Below are 18,127 nucleotides of genomic sequence, written 5' to 3'. Positions count from 1 at the left end.
TTTAATCTCATCATTGTTTTCATTAAACCAGTCTTGATGGCGTTGGGTGATAAAGCCAGTTGATTCCATGGAAGGTTCACTTGTGGTCTCTTTTAGAGCGTGCCAATTTTCCTCAACACACACAGCATTATCATTTTTAATCCTAGAATTGACGAGTTTCTTACTAAGATATATTTGGAGGGCTTTGCTGTGTCTAGAGGTCTGAAGGCATTCAATGGTGTACTGTCTTCAGACTGATGTGCGGTGCTTTCAATATTTCAGTGAAACCCTGATGGACATGACTGATCTCACTAAATGATGATCGGTCCAGCAGTCATCAGCTCCTCTCATGAGACATGATATGGATATCTTTTAGATCACATGCTCTTACAATGATGTAGTTGAGGAGTTGCCATTGTTTCGAGTAGGGGTGGCATGTGGTTTTGTATCTGTCATCCAGCCTGTAATGTGTACAAAAAAAAACCTGAGAAGGTAGTCCAGTATGTATGGAGCTCTGACACTATATTCAGTTTAGGAGAAAACTGGAGATGGGATCTCCTATCAAAGCAGTAGATAGAATTCAGCAATGAGAAACAAGACTGGGCAGTAATCACACAGGCCCATCAGCACAAAGGGAGGGTAGGAATCAGATCTGTCACTGAATGTCAGCTATTTGAAAAACATCACAGATTTCTTTAAAGAAACTGGGTTCCAGTGACAAGCTTCCACTCAACACCATGTTGGCTACCATGGATGTCACATCTCTGTTACAAATATTTGCCGTGAGAATGGATTATAAACCATAAAAAACATTATCCCTGATGAGAGAACTTCTGTTTCCATTATGCTCTCCTGTGTTGTCCTCACACACAGCTGTTTCAGATTTGAGGACTCTGGCTGCAAATGAATGGCACTACCATGGGCACACACATTGACCCCCAGTATACCAACACATGTATGATAGACCTTGAAGTCCATTTCCTCTTAAACTGCCTTCTCAATCCCCCTGATATACCTCAGGTCCATTGATGACATCTTCATAATATGGACACATGGAATGGAATCTCTTGGAAAAAAAAATCACTAGGACTTTTACAACTTTCACTCCACTGAATATTCAACACAGCAGATTCATTTCCTAGACACTACAGTGAAGTTTTGCAGTGTCCACATCACCTCCAGACTGTATTGGAAACCAACTGACCACAACAGCTACCTACACACCACCAACTTTCATTCCAGGCACTCGACTAGATCCATTGTCTACAGTCAAACACTATGTTACAGTTTTATGTCCTCTGATGCTAGTAACCAGGATAAACACCTTTCGGATCTGGAGCAAGGAATCCTACAATTACAGTATAATCCGAAAACCATAACCACTCAGATCAACAAAGCCAGACTCAGACCTTACTCCAACCTGCTACAGTACCAGCCCTGGGACAAGAACAACAGAATCCCTTTGGTCGTCACCTATAGCCCTCAGCTTGAACACCTTAGACACATCATTAATGACCTCCAGTCCCTATTAGAAAAGGATGACCATCTCAAGGTAACCAGCAGGGACAAACCTTTCCTGATTTACACGCTGCCTGACAACCTCAAATGGCATCTGTCCAGTAACAAACCAACTCCCATCCTCACTGAGGCACCAGACCTTGCAATGGATCTGAATGCTTGCTGTGTCCCCACATCAATACAGACCACATGATCACTGGACCAGATAACAAGGAGTATAACATCCTAAATTCATTCACCTGCAACTCTACCAGTGTCTCATATGCCTAGGGGTGACCATACATCCTGGTTTAGCCAGGGTGGTCCCAGATTTCAGAGGCCAGTCTCAGCCAGCTGGTGAGAGTTAAAATGCAGGGGTACAGGGTTCAGTCTAATGAGGAGGCAGAGCAGCATGGCATGTCAGACAGGTAGCTAGGCAGGCACCTCTGTCTGCAACAGTGCCACTAACTTGGGTGAGAGGGGGCAGAAGGGAAGCAGTGTTCTAGATGTCCCAGATTTCCTTATGGTCAGGTTATGTGTGCCATCACTGGCTTACAGTGCCCCTCTGCTGTCTGCTTCAGACAGGGTGATCTCTTTGTGTAAGAATGAATGAACACTGATCTGACATCAGCTGCAGAAAGAAACAAAGGCCTGTGGTAGAACACTTTAACCTCCCTGGAAAACTCCATCGCTGACCTCAAGACTGCTGTTCTCAGATAGCAAAATTTTAAAAAACAGTTTGAACAGAAAGTGGCAGAACAAGAAATCATCCGTAGACTGGACTGTGTTAAGTATGGTTTAAACAGGGACTGCAAATCATTATCTTATTACTGGGATAAGTTTTTGTTATCCCTTTATTCCTATGGGTTCTTTTCTTTATTGCTACTCTCCTTTTCCCTTCCTACTTTTTGTATTCAAATTACTCACTCTATTTTATACGCTGTTGTATGCTTGTCCTTTCACAGTATCTCATGAAGTAAGCTTGAGTTCATGAAAGTTTATTGTCTCTCTATATCTCATTTAGTTATACAAGGCATATCTACCCTGTTTTCTGCCACCACCTGGTCACTGCTGCCCCGTCTCCTGAAGAAATGCAGTCTGCCGTAGCCCTTTTGGTAGTGCCAATTGTTTCTGAGTATTGTTGGCTTAGATTGACACAGTAGGGAAAGAGGCTTGATTGTGTTCATTCACCACTTTAACTCATCCCTGTATGCCTGCAGGGGATGACAAGCAAGTTAATATCTTGCAAGATATCTAACAATAGAGGTAGTCTATGGACAAGTATAAGGGGCGGTACCACAAAGCTCTCCATGCAAAAGGGTAGTTACTGGTTAAGGTATTTATTTTAAGTGAAAAAAAATAAAGGTAGGTTCAGTTACTGGTTTTGTAAAGTCTCCCTGTGTGACTTTGGTCAAGTTAATTAATTTCCTGAGCCTCAGTAGTTCATCTGTAAAATTAGGAGAATAATGCCTCTTTTTCCTGTGTTCTGTCTCATCTATTTAAAATTTATGGGCAAGTGAACTTTTACATCTTTATCATTCAGGTGTTACAAGCTCTGAGCACAATAGGGCCTCCATTTGACTAGACGGTTCCTAAGCATGACTGTAATTCAGAAAGTTATCTAAGGAACTTACCAATCGATTTGTATACACGTCTCTGGCTAAGGCACTGTCTTGCTATTTTTGTGTGCTTGCTACTTCTAAATCTTCAATAATCAGCATGATATTTTGATGCAAATGTCCAGTTACACAAATACCAAACTGAACTCAGCTACACTCTGCCATTTCACGAGGCCGACTGTATCATCCTCCAGCAGACTTAAAGATGAAGCAAGCTTGTGTGGCTCACTCATTCAGGCTGTTATGGACCCAGACCCCATCTTTAAAGAGATTGTTATGGTTGTGCTCTCTTGACCCTTAAGGCTACCATTGCCATTATACTATGCACTTAAGATTATTGTAAGGCATAGGCCTGTGTGAATAGGGAAGTATTCAATTTGGATTTGGCTGATGTGGAAGACAGTGATTCAATTTGGAGATTAGGATCATTGTCCTGAATCGATACAGCCAAATCAGCTTCAGAAGATTCAGCACTGATTCGGAGACATTCGGTGATTCGGATCGGCTGGAGAGCGGCAGGCAAAGCCGGGTGGCAGCAGGTTCTCCCAGGTCTCCTCCAGCTGTGCCCACCTCTTCCTGGGTGGGGAGAGCTGGAAAAAAAACCCCCATGGCTGCTCTGCCCAGCCGCATCCCCCACCCAGTCCCAGCCTAGTCCCAGCTGCAGCCGTGGTGTTTGGGCCTCTGGACACTCATGGTACAGCCCCCACTCCCTGATCGCTGCTTCCTCCTTGCCTCACCCCTGATGGTCCCTCTGCCCAGCCCCAGCTGTCTGGGAATCAAAAAACAAACAAACAAACCTAGCGCTCACTGGCAGTAGCAGGGGCTCTGGGGGCTCTGGGGCCAGGTGGCAGAGCCTGCCTGCACAGCCCCTGCTCTCTGATCTCCCCCACCCCACCCAGCCCTGCCCCTGATAGATGCCCCCCTCCCCCCACTGCCTGGCACCCCCGTGGCAGCTGCCCCATCACACAGGTACAGCGCGGCTCAGCAGGGCACTGCATGCTGCCTGGGACCTGGGGCCATTTGGGCTGAGCGCTGCCAGGCTCTGGCTGACATGTGGAGCCGTGAGAGCTCCCAGATAGCATGCAGCACCCTCCCAAGCGGTGCCGCACCCGTACCATGGGGCAGCTGTCATGCGGGTGCCAAGCGTCAGGTGGGGGCAATCCCTGCTTCCTCTCACTACCCCCTGCTGTGGGGAGGGCTCTGCCATGAGCCCTCAGAGGCCCCAGATCACCGCTGCCAGAGCCGGTGAGTGCAGGAATTTTTAAGGTGCCAGAGGCTGGGATGGGGCTGGGCAGAGCAGCAATGGGGGCTTCTCCAGCTGTGCCTGCCTCTGCCCTGGCGGGGGGAGCTGTGGGGGCTATGCCCTGCTTCCGCTTGGCCCACGGGGGTGGGGAGGTGCAATGCAGGTGCGGCTCACTCTGGGTGGCAGCAGGGCATAGCCCCTGCTACCAGCACTGCTGTGCCCACATCAGCACTGTGAGCAGGGGCTCTGCCTCATCGCTGCTCACCAGCTGGCATGGAGGGGTACAGGATGCAGGCGCAGCAGCGCTGGGAGAGGGGGCCACTTGCCCTGCTACCACTTGCCCTCTTCTGCCTGGAGTGAGCTGCACCCACTTCCCTCCCAGCCCCCCCTACTCCGGCTGAGCAAGCAGCAGCAGGGCAGAGCACCTGCTCCCAGTGCTGCCGCGCCCGCATCCTGTGCCTCCCCACCCTGGCTGGGCAGCTTGTCTCCCTCCCTCCCCCACACCTCTTCCCTCCCCTCTCCCCCAACCCTAACAGACTTTCCAGCTGGAAGCAGCTGTCAGCTGCCTGTTTAGTCTATGGCCGAATCTCCGAATTGGCCAAAGTTTTTCCGAATCAATTTGGATGCTTCAAATCAATTCAGAGCTTTTACTTTGTCTTCCAATTCGATTTGGATTTGGACATTTAGTTCGTGAATCGGGCCAAATCTCCTCCAAATCGAATCAGCCACTGAAGCGTCTCATAGTCCCATAAGGCAACAGTAATGGAACAGATTACTTAGGACCTTTTACAACTAGTGTATAACCTCAGTCCCACTTAACCCCACTTCCCCCATTAGCTGTGACAAACTGAAAGAAAAACTAGCTCTCTTAATTTCACCTAGCCTCATCCCTTCCCCCATATCCTACACTCACAGGAGTATGGCTCCTCTGCACGTAGTCCCAACATGCTCCGCTATAGCTCTCATCCACAGCAGTGATATTCTACCAGTGATGCAACAAAGGTGCTTGAATCAGTATTTCTGTGTTGTGTGTAGAGACAGAAAATGACAGCACTAGAAGAGACAGAAGACAAAACTATGAGCACATATGAGAGGGAGGGATTTTCAACTAGACTGTTCAAAACTAATTGGAATTTCAGCATCCACCTGACTCAGCTGCCTAATGAACACATTAGAGAGATTACTTCTTCATAAATGCTTCAGTTCCTTCACACCTTTCATTAGGCTGTGAAAGCTCCCAGTACACATCTTGAGATTTGTCTCCAAGGTCCTCCAGCAAACCCAGTAAGTAGGCACCAAACTATATATTCTTTGTACTTCTAAGGTGAAAAGCGAAAGAGGAAAACCACTTACATTTTAACTTGTATAATATTTCATTTGTCCATCAAAGAGGAGAGAAGCAAATAAATATTGTTTCCATTTATAGCTATCCTTTCCAGTCAGAGTCTTAGCAGCAGTGTGAAGACTGTCTTTTGGCAGACTTCTCCCATCGTGCGTTTCAAACCACAGCTGTTATTTAGACAGAGATAGGCAAACTTCAGGAAAGTTGCAGAGAGTATATGTTCTTGACTCTATCACCATTATCCTCACTCCATAAAGATCTCTGTAAGTAACAACTGGTGTTAAGGCCTGGGTACGCTCTTGCCTCCCAGCTAGCAGTTACCAAATATCTCCCTTAATTGTTACTTTTAACAATTAATTTGTTAATTTTAACCAGCTTGTAGCCATTCAGACTTGTCCCACTACTGTTTTTAAAATCAGAATGCTCTTTCCTATCTCATATATGTCACAAACATATAAAATATAACATTTTTCCTCTTAACATTTTGTTGAACTAAATTTCATAGATTTCATAGACATCTGGGCTGGAAGGGACCTCGGAAGATCATCGAGTCCAGCCCCCCACCCAAAGGGCAGAAAGTCAGCTGGGGTCATAGGATGCCAGCAAGATAAGCATCCAGATTGCTCTTGAAGGTGTTCAGTGTAGGTGCTTGAACCACCTCCGATGGCAGACTGTTCCAGACCTTGGGGGCTTGGACAGTAAAGAAATTCTTCCTTATGTCCAGCCTGAAACGGTCTTGCAGTAGTTTGTAACCGTTCAACCTCATCATCCCTTGGGGCGCTCAGGTGAACAAACGTTCCCCCAGATACTGGCAATCACCCCTGATAAACTTATAGGTGGCCATCAGATCACCCCTGAGCCTGCACTTTTCCAGGCTAAAGAGCCCCATGCCTCTCAGGCTGTCATCATAAGATCTGTTTTCCTGACCTCTGATCATGCGCGTGGCTCTCCTCTGGACTCTCTCAAGCTTCTCCACATCCTTTTTGAATTGTGGAGCCCAAAACTGGATACAGTACTCTAGCTGCGGCCTCACCAAGGCTGAGTACAAGAGGAGAATGACGTCCCAGGATTTGCTTGAGAAGCATCTATGGATGCAAGCCAGTGTTTTGCTCACTTTACTAGCCACAGCATCATATTGCAGGCTCATGTTCATCTTGTGGTTAGTGATGACCCCCAAGTTTCTTTCTTCCGTAGTGCTAGCCAGCGTAGTACTGCCAAGCCTATAAGGATGCTGCAGGTTTTTCCTCCCAAGGTGAAGAACCTTGTGTTTTTCGGCGTTAAACACCATCGGGTTCTCATCCACCCATTTGCTGAGCCTGTCCAGGTCAGCCGGATCGCCCTCCTGTCTTCAGGTGTGGATGTTTTGCCCCAAAGTTTGGTGTCATCAGTGAACTTGGCCAGTCCGCTTCTGACTCCAATGTCCACATCATTAATGAAGATGTTGTACAATATGGATCCAAAGACAGCCTTAGGGGACCCCACTGGTCAGAGGGCACCATGACGATTGACTTCTGTCAATTACCACCCTCTGGGTCTGACCACAGAGCCAATTTCCCAGCCAGCAGATCATGGTGGGTGGACCCAAGGCCACAATTGGCCAGTTTTGCCAAGAGGTGATCATGGGATACCAGACCGAAGGCTTTTTTGAAGTCAAGATATATGATATCAATCTCTTCTTCGTTGTCCAGGTGATAGGTTACCTCATCATAAAAGGAAATGAGATTGGTCAAGCAAGACCTACCCACAAAAAACCCATGCTGGCTATCCCTCAGGATGTTGGCTTCCATTAAGGATGACCTCTTTAATAAAATTTTCTAAGATCTTCCTGGGGATAGAGGTCTGGCTGATGGGCCTCTAGTTTGCCAGGCCCACTTTCCTCCCTTTCTTGAATCGGCACCACATTGGCCTCTTTCTAGTCTTTGGGCACTACACCAGAGCACCGGGAGTTTTCAAAGCTCCGTGCCAGGGGCTGGGCTATGATGCTTACCAGCTCATTGAGTACCCTGGGGTGCAGATTGTCAGGGTCACCTGACTTGAAGATGTCCAACCTCTCAAGGTGTTCCTTCACAAGGTCAGGATTGATGGAGGGCAGGGGATCTCCCTCACCCGGACCTCCCTGTCCTGTAGTGGGCATGGGCGTCCCATGGGACTGATGAAAGACCGACGCAAAGTACCCATTTAATAGGTTGGATTTCCTGGGCATCGGTTGTGAGTTGTCCCATCTGGTTCAGTAGGGGTCCAATGTTGCCCTTACTTTTCCTCCAGCTCTCCACATATCTTAAAAAAGAACTTTTTATTGTCCTTGATACTTATAGCTAGTTGGAGTTCAATTGCAGCCTTGATTTTCCTGGTTTGCTCCCTGCAGGACTGGACCAGTGCAGTGTATTCCTCCTTGGAGGTGAATCCCATTCTCCAACCTTTGTAGGCCGATCTTTTTAGCCTCAGGAGGTCTGCTAGATCCCTGGAGAGCCAGGGGGGCTGCTGTGCCCTCTTGCTGCCTTTCCTCAGAGATGGAATTTCCTTGTGCATTAAGGTTTGTTCCCTTGAGGAGCAACCACTCTTCTTGAACTCCCCTCCCCCTGGGGTCATGGTCCCTTAGGGCCTCACTGACAAGCCTTCTGAACTTGTCAAAGTCGGCTTTCCTGAAATCAAGGACTTCAGTGTTGCTGACCGACTTGCCAGCTTTATGGCGGATAGTGAAGGTGATCAGCTCATGGTCACTGGCACCCAGCTTCCCACTGATCACTAGGTCACAAATTAGGTCATCCCCAGTTGCCAGTACCAGATCAAGCAGCACTTTACCTCTCGTTGGCCCATAGACTTCTTGAGTCAGGTAGAGGTCATCCACGCACACTAGGAAGCTTTGCGACTGCTCAGATTTTGCTGAGTGATCCTCCCACGAGATGTCTGGGTTGTTCAAGTCACCCATGGCAGCCATTGTCCTGGAGCATGTGGCCTCAGCCAGTTCCCAGGCGAACTCCTGGTCAACCTCTTGACTTTGGGTGGGAGGTCTGTAGTAGTCTCCCACCGTTGTGTCCCCTGTGCCATGTTCTGCACTGATTTTAACCCAGAAGGTCTCCAGTCGTCCACCCTGGTCACCAACATCAGCTTGCAGGGACGCGTAGCTTTCCTTATCATAGAGAACTACACTCCCACCCCTCTTATCTACACGATCCCTCCTGTACAGGGCATAGCCATCTATACCTGTGGTCCGATCATGGGTGGAGTCCCACCAGGTCTCTGTTATCCATATGACGTCATAATTATTTATGTTAGGCAGGAAGGCGAGTTCCTGCTGCTTATTCCCCAAGCTCCTGGCATTTGTGTACAGGCAGGCAAGTGTCCCCTTGGGGGCTCTTGCCTTGCCCACAGATTGTACCAGGGTTGGGCTCCCTTAAGTGCCTTGGCCTGCTGGCTTTGCAAGGCTTGCTCAGGGGGCCAGCAGTGGTGGTAGTTCCTCTGTCCCCCAGCGGACTTAGTTTAAAGCCTGGTGGAGCAGGTCAGCCAGCCTGGCTGAGAAGAGCCTCCTCTCCAGGGGAGAGAGGTGAAGGCTGTCTCTTCCCAGCAGCTCGCTGCCTCTCTTGCCAAAGAGTGGGCTGTGGTCATGGAAGCCTTCCCTATGACACCAGCCTTCTCTGAGTTGCCAGGGTGGAGCTGCAGACCCCGAGGAGACCTGAGGGGTGCGGCACATGCCCATCCGCAGCATGCCATTGGTAGGTGGGCTGGGCCTGAGTCTACGTACCCCCAGGGGGCTCTCAGGCAGGGTCTCGGGCCCTCCTGCATGAACTCCGTGCTAACTCACGTGCCGGCAGACAGTCGTGCCTGTTTGCACGGCTCCAGTTGTGTGGCTCCTGGGGGGGCTGAGTGAAGTTGGGGCCTGGGCAGGGCAAGACTCAACTTAGCTTGGCTTCCATTCAGCCGCCTCCTCCCACTCTCTAGAGGTTAAACCCCTCCCACCAGGGGCCCCGATTACCTCCAGCTGTGCTGGGGGTCAGCGGGGGGCTCTTTGGCTGCTGGGGGGTCTCTGGGGAGCTTCTTTTAATTTCCAGGCTCTTTTAATTTCCTCTAAGGTATGTTCTCCATTCCCTTAAACCAGTGATTCTCAATTGGGATGCTGTGAGATCCTTTTAAGGGTGACATGGGAAACCACTGTTAGGAGTGCAAACATCTACACTTGAATCACAAGATAAACCCAGAGGTTTGAAATAGGAATTCATGATGTCAAAAACATTCTGACCTGTTATTGTCGTCTTTCTGAGTTCTTTGCGAGAGAGAAATAGCTTTATTAAGTAGCACCAATAAAAGGAAAATTGACATTATCACCCCCTTCCCCCAGTATTACCACTGATGCCGTCAACCAGCCCAAGTGCAGCCCTGGCCCAACTTCTTCCCCACCACTGGAAAGAACCCAGCACACCTCCTTGGCTTGGAGCAGCAGCCTGCTCTCACCCCACACACAGACTGGGAGGCACAACCCCCCCATGCCTTGCCCTGGGGTACACACAGTGTGGCAGGAGCCCCCCATGCCCTCCAGACGAGCCGCTCATGGCTCTGTCCCGCACCCCACCTCAGCTGAGCAGTGCCTGCCCCTGGCCTAGCCCCAGCCTTACTCCCTCCCTCACCACAGGGGCCCTGGTCTGCCTCCCTCCACCCCTTCTCTCCTCTCCACCCCTTCCCACCCCCTCAACAGGCTTACCACCTGGATGCTGCTCTCCAAGTTGCTGGTCTGCATATCAGCAATCACATCAGTAGCCGATATGGCTCGTTAACAATTGTCCATCAGTATTGGCCCCAAAAAATCTTTATTGGTGCATCCCTAATGCTATCTAAAGCTTTGCTTAAATCTAGATAGGTCAGGTCCATTATATTGCTTTTGTCTAAAAAAACCCAGTTTTCGTGTTAGACTGGTCTGATGGTCTTCCCTGGATAAAACAATGTGTTTTGTCCCATTTTCTGTTTACTTCCATATCCCTGATCATTTTATTTCTTTAATATGTGTTCCAAGATCTTGTAAAATATTGAAGTCAAACTAGTAAGACTCACTTTTGCTATTCTCCTGTCAGAGGCACTGTCCCTGAATTGATGTATTATTACTTAGTCAGACAAAAAGATTGTTATTTCATGTGCTGTATTTTTTCAGTATCTGGGTTCTTGATTAATCTCCACCTCAGACACAGTAATTTTCATAACACTGTCCTCATTGACATTTGGTATGTTATTATTGTCCTCAACTACCTTGTTATTGAGGGCTGAGGCAAACTATTTACAGGCAGTCCTCGACTTACACCGTTCTGAGTTACAGCATTTCGTACTTACAGCGTTTATAAATTGACACGCTGTTTCAACTTTCTGACATCAATTTCAACTTTACAACGTTTGGTCTGATGCGACGCCATGCCAGTGAACAAGTTCAAGTCTCCAGAAAAACCTGCTGTCAAGACTCCTGAGAAGACTCCAGCCAAGAACTATTCAAAAAGTCCAACCAAGAGCCCTTCAAAAAGTCCTGCAAGTCACCAAAGAAGTCCTTTCAAATCAATATGATGGCTATTTACAGTATAAATGCATTAATGTAGCTATATTGCACATCTATAATTGATTGAGTACAAACTTCTTGGTTATTTTTGGTGAAAATAGGGTGTTATAACATTTATAACAGTGCTTCCTATGGGAAAATCGGTTTTGAGTTACAGTGTTTCGACTTAAGATGTGGTTTTCAGGAACCAATTGTGTCGTAAGTCCGAGGACTGCCTGTGTTCAGTACCTGGGTTGTAAGGTTATCTTTGGTCTTCACCCCTATCTTCATTGTATAGTGTCCTGCTTTTTCCCTCCTTGTTCTGCTTTTATTTATGTAACTGAGGACACTTTTGCTCTTTTAATTATCCCTGTGGTGTTGGCAATGTACTGCTGTCAGTGGTTTGATGCTCAGGTCTCCCTAAAGGTCTCTGATCAGCAACTGAGGAGGGTTCTTCTAAGGGCATGGAGCTTGTCTGCTCTAAAACAAATGAGATGCCATTCACCTTGAACAATTCCGGAGCCACATTATACTCACTAGAAGCATTGTCTCCCTCATGCAAAAACCTAGTTGAAGCAGAGACAGGCCCCCAGAGCTGCCACCCAGAGTTCCATTCATACCTCCAGTATTCTGCACTTTGCAGAGTAATCCTAACTAGTTATTCTCCTAGGGAAGTGTTCCTCAAACCTTGGGGGTTTACATCTCACTGTAGTAAAGTCAGGCAGTCTTGCACCTCCCTACTTCAGCTGCTGCCTCTGATTGCCCCTGTGGTGGGCCAGTAGGAGGTGCTCCTGTGTTGAGTCACCCTCCTCACTGGGGAGCTGCCACCACCCAGGGATGGCTTGATTCTGGCTCTGTGCTCCCTGGGAAACACAAGCCTAGTAGCCCTTGAGGGTACTTGACTCACTTCAAAAACTTGGGGTGCTTCCCTTAGCCAGAAACACAAGTAGTGGTCTCCCTTAGTCAGCAGAACCAAGGGGATCCCAAGGCATAATCTAGACCCACTCCCAATAAGTGTCCCATGCTAGGTACAAAGGAGAACTATATTGGTTACAAGGAATAGGGTTGGAATAGTGTACAAAGTTGAGTAGTATCAGAAATCCCATAGAGGAAACAGGGTGGCTGGAGTAACCTTTGATCACACATCTGAGTTACTGCAAGCTATGTATCTACCTCAGGTAGCTTACTCACAAGTATCATCCAGAGGCAGGTGGAGATTCCCTCTGGAGCAGGCAGTTCCTTGATCATGATTTTTGAGAGAGAGAGCAAGTTTCAGATGGTCCAGCTCCTCTCTTTCTGAGTTTTCCTCATGGCTGCTGTCCCTTCTTCCTGGGCATTCCTTAACTTATATAGCCCTTATGACCTCATTTACCTGGTCCAATGGAGGCCAGCACCTGTTGGCTGTCAGCCAACCAATTTGAACTGTATCACTGGTTGCTCGGCCGACTGGCAGTCTCTAGCCCACCAGGGTGCCCAAGCCCCTCACCCAGGTATGTGATGCCTGTCAGGTAGGTAGAGGGAGCAGGATTCCACCTCCCTAAGGAATGTATCCAGCTCAGGTTACCTAAAGAGATAGGGTAAGGTGTGTATCCTCTGCTGGGCCCATCCTAACCAAATTGTCACAGAGCAGAGTTTTTGGGGAGAAACAGAAATGGCCTTCTGCCACAGCCCCTATTGCCGATTGCTGTTGATTCCTGTTGTTGATGGGAAGTGGTGGTGAGAGGAAGAAATGGTAACTACTCAGGTAAGGGTTTGTGAGAGTGGCTAAAGTAGTGGCTGCTGATTGTCATTGTGATTCACGCACACCTTCCCTAGGAACCTTTCTCACCTTCCCAGGGAGGCATGCCCCACAGTTTGGGAAATGCTATCTTAGGAGAGTCTGAGACCCATTTCCAGTTTTTGGACACTACTTTGGAATCACCCACTAGGATGGCTGTGTATGTGTTTATAGGAAATAGTGTGTAATCATTGTTTGGAGGAGTAAATTAAGGTACTTAGCAGTAGCAGGGGTTCTTTGAGATGTACTGACCATATACACATTCGGATTCTACCCTACTTCCATTCTTCCCCAGAGCCAAACACAGTATGGGAGTTGAGAGGAAGCTAAAGAGCAAGATTAGCACACCCCATTGGATCATGGGGGGAATGGGGCTAGAGTACACGCTATAGGGACTGCTAAAGTAAGAACTCTGAAATTTAGGGGTGCAAGACACCCAGAGCTGATTGTGTATATGGATAATACACTGTGAGGAATTCCAGTTACTGAGTAACTTTATTTTTTTAGATATGTCTATAGTCTGTAGAAACACTTCACAATGTTTTAAGCTAGAGCCTAAGAACTAAGTGGTAGTATAGCCAACACAGTGTTGAGCTCAGCAGAAGTTATAGCCAAAGAAGCTGCTTAATTTTGCCCACACTGAACTCTATTCTGCAGATATTTCCAACAGTTTCTGCTTCTGGATTTTTGAGTTTTTATAGGTAGATTTGAAAACCTCAGCCTCAAACTTTGATCAGTTAAAAGTCCACCTCAAAGCTGTAAGGATGAAGGAATTCACAACAGTTTAGATTACTAAATTGTTCATATTTGTCAGATATTATGCCAAACATGTGGAAAAGTCTTGCCCAAATTCACATAGATCTGTTTGTGGAATATTACAAAATGTTACAAAGTCACAGTTGTTTTACACTTATTATTAGATGGGCCCAAGAGATAAAGATTTCTGTTTCTGTCATATCGGAGTTAGTAAGAAATTTAACCCCATTGTCAGATTGGTGCGGACTGTAGGGGGTGCTGCCTTCCTTTTTGCAAAAGGCAGGACCCTGCTACCTTTGAGCATATTATTGTCAGCATTTTATAAAAGCAGGACATTGGCTGGTGTGCTTTCTCTGCTTTACATGTGGCAGGTTAGGGTGTTGGGTCTATGTTGCATGAGGGCTGAGGGTAGTCTAATGTAGAGTTGATTATGGTTGTATGAGATGGTTTAAATAGGGATGATCCTACCTTAGGCAGGGAGTTGGACTGGATGAGCACTGGAGTCCCTTCTAGCCCTGCTTCTCTGTGACTACAACTCTATAACATTTCCAGTCTCCCAGTTCAATTTCAGCTTTTTTTAATATGAGTTCATTGGCATCTAAGAAGGCTATAATAATAGTATTTTCTCAATTTTTAAAAAAGCCTCATTTTCCTCAGGAAACCCATATTTTATCTAAGTTCATAATTGTTTAGAAAAAATAGATCTCCCATAAATAATGGAACTCAACGATGCAATGTCAACTGATACTGTAGCATTAAATTTTCCTAACAGCCATTCTCCAGGTCCTAATAGTGGCAGTTTTGAATTTTAAGGCAATGTGTGGGGGTACAGGCAATGTGCTGGGGGAGGGGGGCGGAGGGGGCACAGGCCACATGTGGGGGATGGGGAGGGCACAGGCAATCTGTGGGGGGAGCATGTGCCCCCTAGATTTCTGAGTCAACATCAGGGCACAGGTCGGACCAGTTCCAGAGGAGCCACCTCTGCAGCCCAGTGAGCAGGTTGCAGCACAGGAGGGAATGCTGCACTGCCATGGTCACCAAGGTGAGGTGCCCCTGCCCACCCAGCAGCCATGGAGGACATAATTCTACGCCACTGCTGCTGAATCTGACCTCGGTGGCCATAGCGATGCAACACTCCCTCCTGCACTGAGTCCTGCCTGCTGGGTTGCAGAGGCAGCTCCTCCAGATGTGGTCTGGCCTGGTTGCAGCCCCATGCCCTGCTGTGGGCACAGAAGTCTTGTGCCCCCCCGCCACATCTCATTGTTATCCCCCACCCCCCCCACTGCATCACCTGTGCTGCACTGTCACATCTCCTGTGCTCCCCGACCCCAATACCTTGTGTGGCCTGTGCCTCCTCCCTCCCCAATGCAGCACCTGTGCCCTCTCCCCACATAGACTTACCTGGAGGGAGCTGCGGGAGCTGCTCTCTATCGCTGCCTAGCTGCCACGTGCACGTGCACGTGCACACACACACATGCACATGGTACCCCCTGAGTCGTGCTCCTTGCAGCCCCTTGCCAGCCTGCAAGGAGGAACCCATAATTTCCCACATTTTTCTCCTTTAAAGAGGAAAATCTGTGATTTTCTCCTTTAAAAGAGAAAATCGATGTTTTTCCTCAGCGAATGGAAAACATAGCTCTCTGCTTATAATCAATCACCTGTGATTCAAATTTCACCTGATTTATACAAACCAACAACATTAGGGTTTTATGGGTCAAGACCTTGAATTGTGACTAGATTATTAGGAGCCAGTGTAGAAGCAGTGAAGTAATGTGTTCCCAGCCACCAACCCCGATCAGAAAGTGGGCTGCCACATTCTGTGCTATCTGCAACAGAGAGTCCTCAAGGGTAACTCAACATGGAGCGCACTGCAATCATCTAGCCTTAAGGTTACAAGCACATTGACAATGGTTGCCAGATACAAATCAGGGAAAAAAAGGGTCACAGCCTTCTCATATCACAACACTTATTTGAAACGTTAATACACAACACTTACCAATGAACAAAATCTGATATTATGAAGTCTTCTCTACACACCTTCTAATTCTGAACTGCATGCAACCTATATTATCAGCTGTTCTTCCTAGAAACACATAAATTTGCACTTTTCTTGTACTAACCTTTACTATATGTCTTCTAGGTGGTAGTCAGTCAGATTGAGAATGTCAGGCTAGTCATCTCAGCTCGCAACCCCTACATTTGACATTTTGGTTATAGATGCTTAAAGGAATAAGTATGCTGCAGCATGTTTAGGATCAAGTGTGCAGTGTGTCTCTTGAGAAAAATACTGGCACTAAATTATGACTGTATTTCTGATAATGAAAGTATGCCCTTTTAGGTTATCCCAGTCTACCATGAGCAGCTCAGATCTTAATCATAAACTAAGATACAGTAGCCCTTAGTTTGGCCTGGGTTATAGTTGATTTTGGTTTTAATTCTAAGTAAAAAGCTAATTTAATCACTATAGTCAGGTTGCCATCAGTTTTACATAAATACATTTAGATTTTAAGTTTACTTAAATGTTTAATTATGACTTCATAAAATGCTTCATTTTATTAGACACTATCCTATTACACAGTTATGATTACATTGTGCAGTTCCTGCTATATTGGGTATGATGGATATATGTGAAAAAATGAAATTCTTTGTAGCTAACATTTCAAGAGGCTCAACATTTGGCTCCCATAGGCCTGTGTACATGCCAAAGTGTTAGGGGAGAGGCACAATTTGAAAAGAAGGGATGGTACTCTCTCAGTAAAGTTTACTTTAACTCAGAGTTTAGTCTTATCTGGATGTTGGTCAGTGTAATTTTTTTTTTCCTTTTATAGCTTTTCAATAAAAGGATGTAAATTATGAACAGCAGCTCTGATTTGGATTTTAGCAACTATTATCGCTCTCTTTTTCTTTTTTTTCACTTGGGATCCACTGACACAGAAAAGGATGAGATGTCTTCCAAGCCTATAATTCTCCCTCTTTTCTAGGAGAAACAGATTGTCATGACTTGAGAAAAAAAATCCTTTAATTTCTTTGGATGTGTTAGTATGTGCATCCAAGGGCCCACTCTTCCTTATGGCTTGAACCCTGCCAAACTGAGTGTCTTTGGAGCATAATGCATGATGATGGCTCATAGGCTTGATCGAATATGAAAGTCCTTTCTGCATGTAGCACATTTTCTTGTGCAGTACTTCAGCTGAACAGTAACAGATATTCATTTTTTTTAGGGTGACTGTTGGATCTGTATGGAGCTTATGTCTACCTCGTTTGATAAATTTTACAAATATGTATATAGTGTATTAGATGACGTTATTCCAGAAGAAATCTTAGGAAAAATCACTTTAGCTGTAAGTATTTTAATTATTTTACCACATTTTAAAGATAACTTAAATGTTTTGCATATGATTTTTTGGGGATAATTTCCCCCTGATAATGAATGAATTGGTTGATTCATACTTTCTAATATTATACCATTGTTTTACTATGCTCAAGACCTATTTCCTTACACATGGGTTTGTTATCTAATGCAGATGTATTTAATAACCTTTGGGGCTGGCTTCTGGGACAATCTGGGATTGCTCAAGTGGTAGAGCTCATTCTCATTGCCCCTTTAACAGTTCCAGGGAATTCTGGGACTGTTCAAAAAGCATCAAAAATGCCCATGGGTGGCAGTAGCATAACTAGGCTGGGGCAAGCAGGGCATTAGCCTCAGGCACTGACTTAGAGGGGGCACCAGTTTGGTCCCCTTTCCCCAGGAGTTTTTCTCCTGATAGGCATGGAACCACGTTGGTACAGCTGAGCAGGGGAGGTGCTGTGCCTAGTGGTGCATTTGGAGGGAAAAGAGGGTGGAAGGATGCAAAGACTTTGCTATGGGAGGCACAGTTATGCCTCTGGGGTGGGGGGCAAAGGGGAGCACCAGAAGCAGCTTCCAAGAGCTCGAGCTGCTGTCTGCACCTCAAGGACAGCAGCCCAAAGTCATGTTCCTAGGAGCAAGCAAAAGAAATAGCAGCGCTGCCATTCAAGTCAGGAGAGCCCCAGTAGGTAACCCCCACCTCCTCTCCTTACACACCTTCTTACACACCTGGCAAGAGAGGGGCAGAGGAGAGAAGAAAGTAGTCCTCCTCACTCTTGCTACCCCTGCAAGACAAGGGACTGTCCTTGGCAGTTGCTGCTTTACCTAGCAGGGGAGCGGGCAGCTGTCAATGATTGGGCTTCTCTGGGGGTGGGGAAACCCAAGGAACGACCCTCTTGCCCCCTGGCTGGAGAGATTGCCGTTGAGGCATGTGTGTAATGCTCCAACCTGGGAGCTGGAACACCAGTATGCCCCCTTCTCATCCACCTCTAGTGCTAACATCTGTTTGTCAAAAAGCAGCTGAACTGTAACCTGCTGCCTCTGTAGCTGTCACCA

The 18,127-nt window shown here is 46.8% G+C and overlaps 1 protein-coding gene across 1 annotated transcript in view; it reads left to right on the top strand.

The window, feature by feature from the left end:
* MAP2K4 (mitogen-activated protein kinase kinase 4) overlaps positions 1 to 18,127 on the top strand; it is a 152,556-nt gene that overhangs the window by 100,138 nt on the left and 34,291 nt on the right. The window contains exon 8 of the mRNA XM_019536189.1: positions 16,947 to 17,066. Coding sequence (XP_019391734.1) covers positions 16,947 to 17,066 — 120 coding nt within the window. The remainder of the gene's footprint in view (positions 1 to 16,946; positions 17,067 to 18,127) is intronic.

The sequence above is a fragment of the Crocodylus porosus genome, unplaced genomic scaffold, assembly GCF_001723895.1.
Source record: "Crocodylus porosus isolate Cpor-Errol unplaced genomic scaffold, CroPor_comp1, whole genome shotgun sequence".
Lineage (NCBI taxonomy): Eukaryota > Metazoa > Chordata > Crocodylia > Crocodylidae > Crocodylus > Crocodylus porosus.
This window is presented reverse-complemented; position numbering and strand designations above follow the sequence as displayed.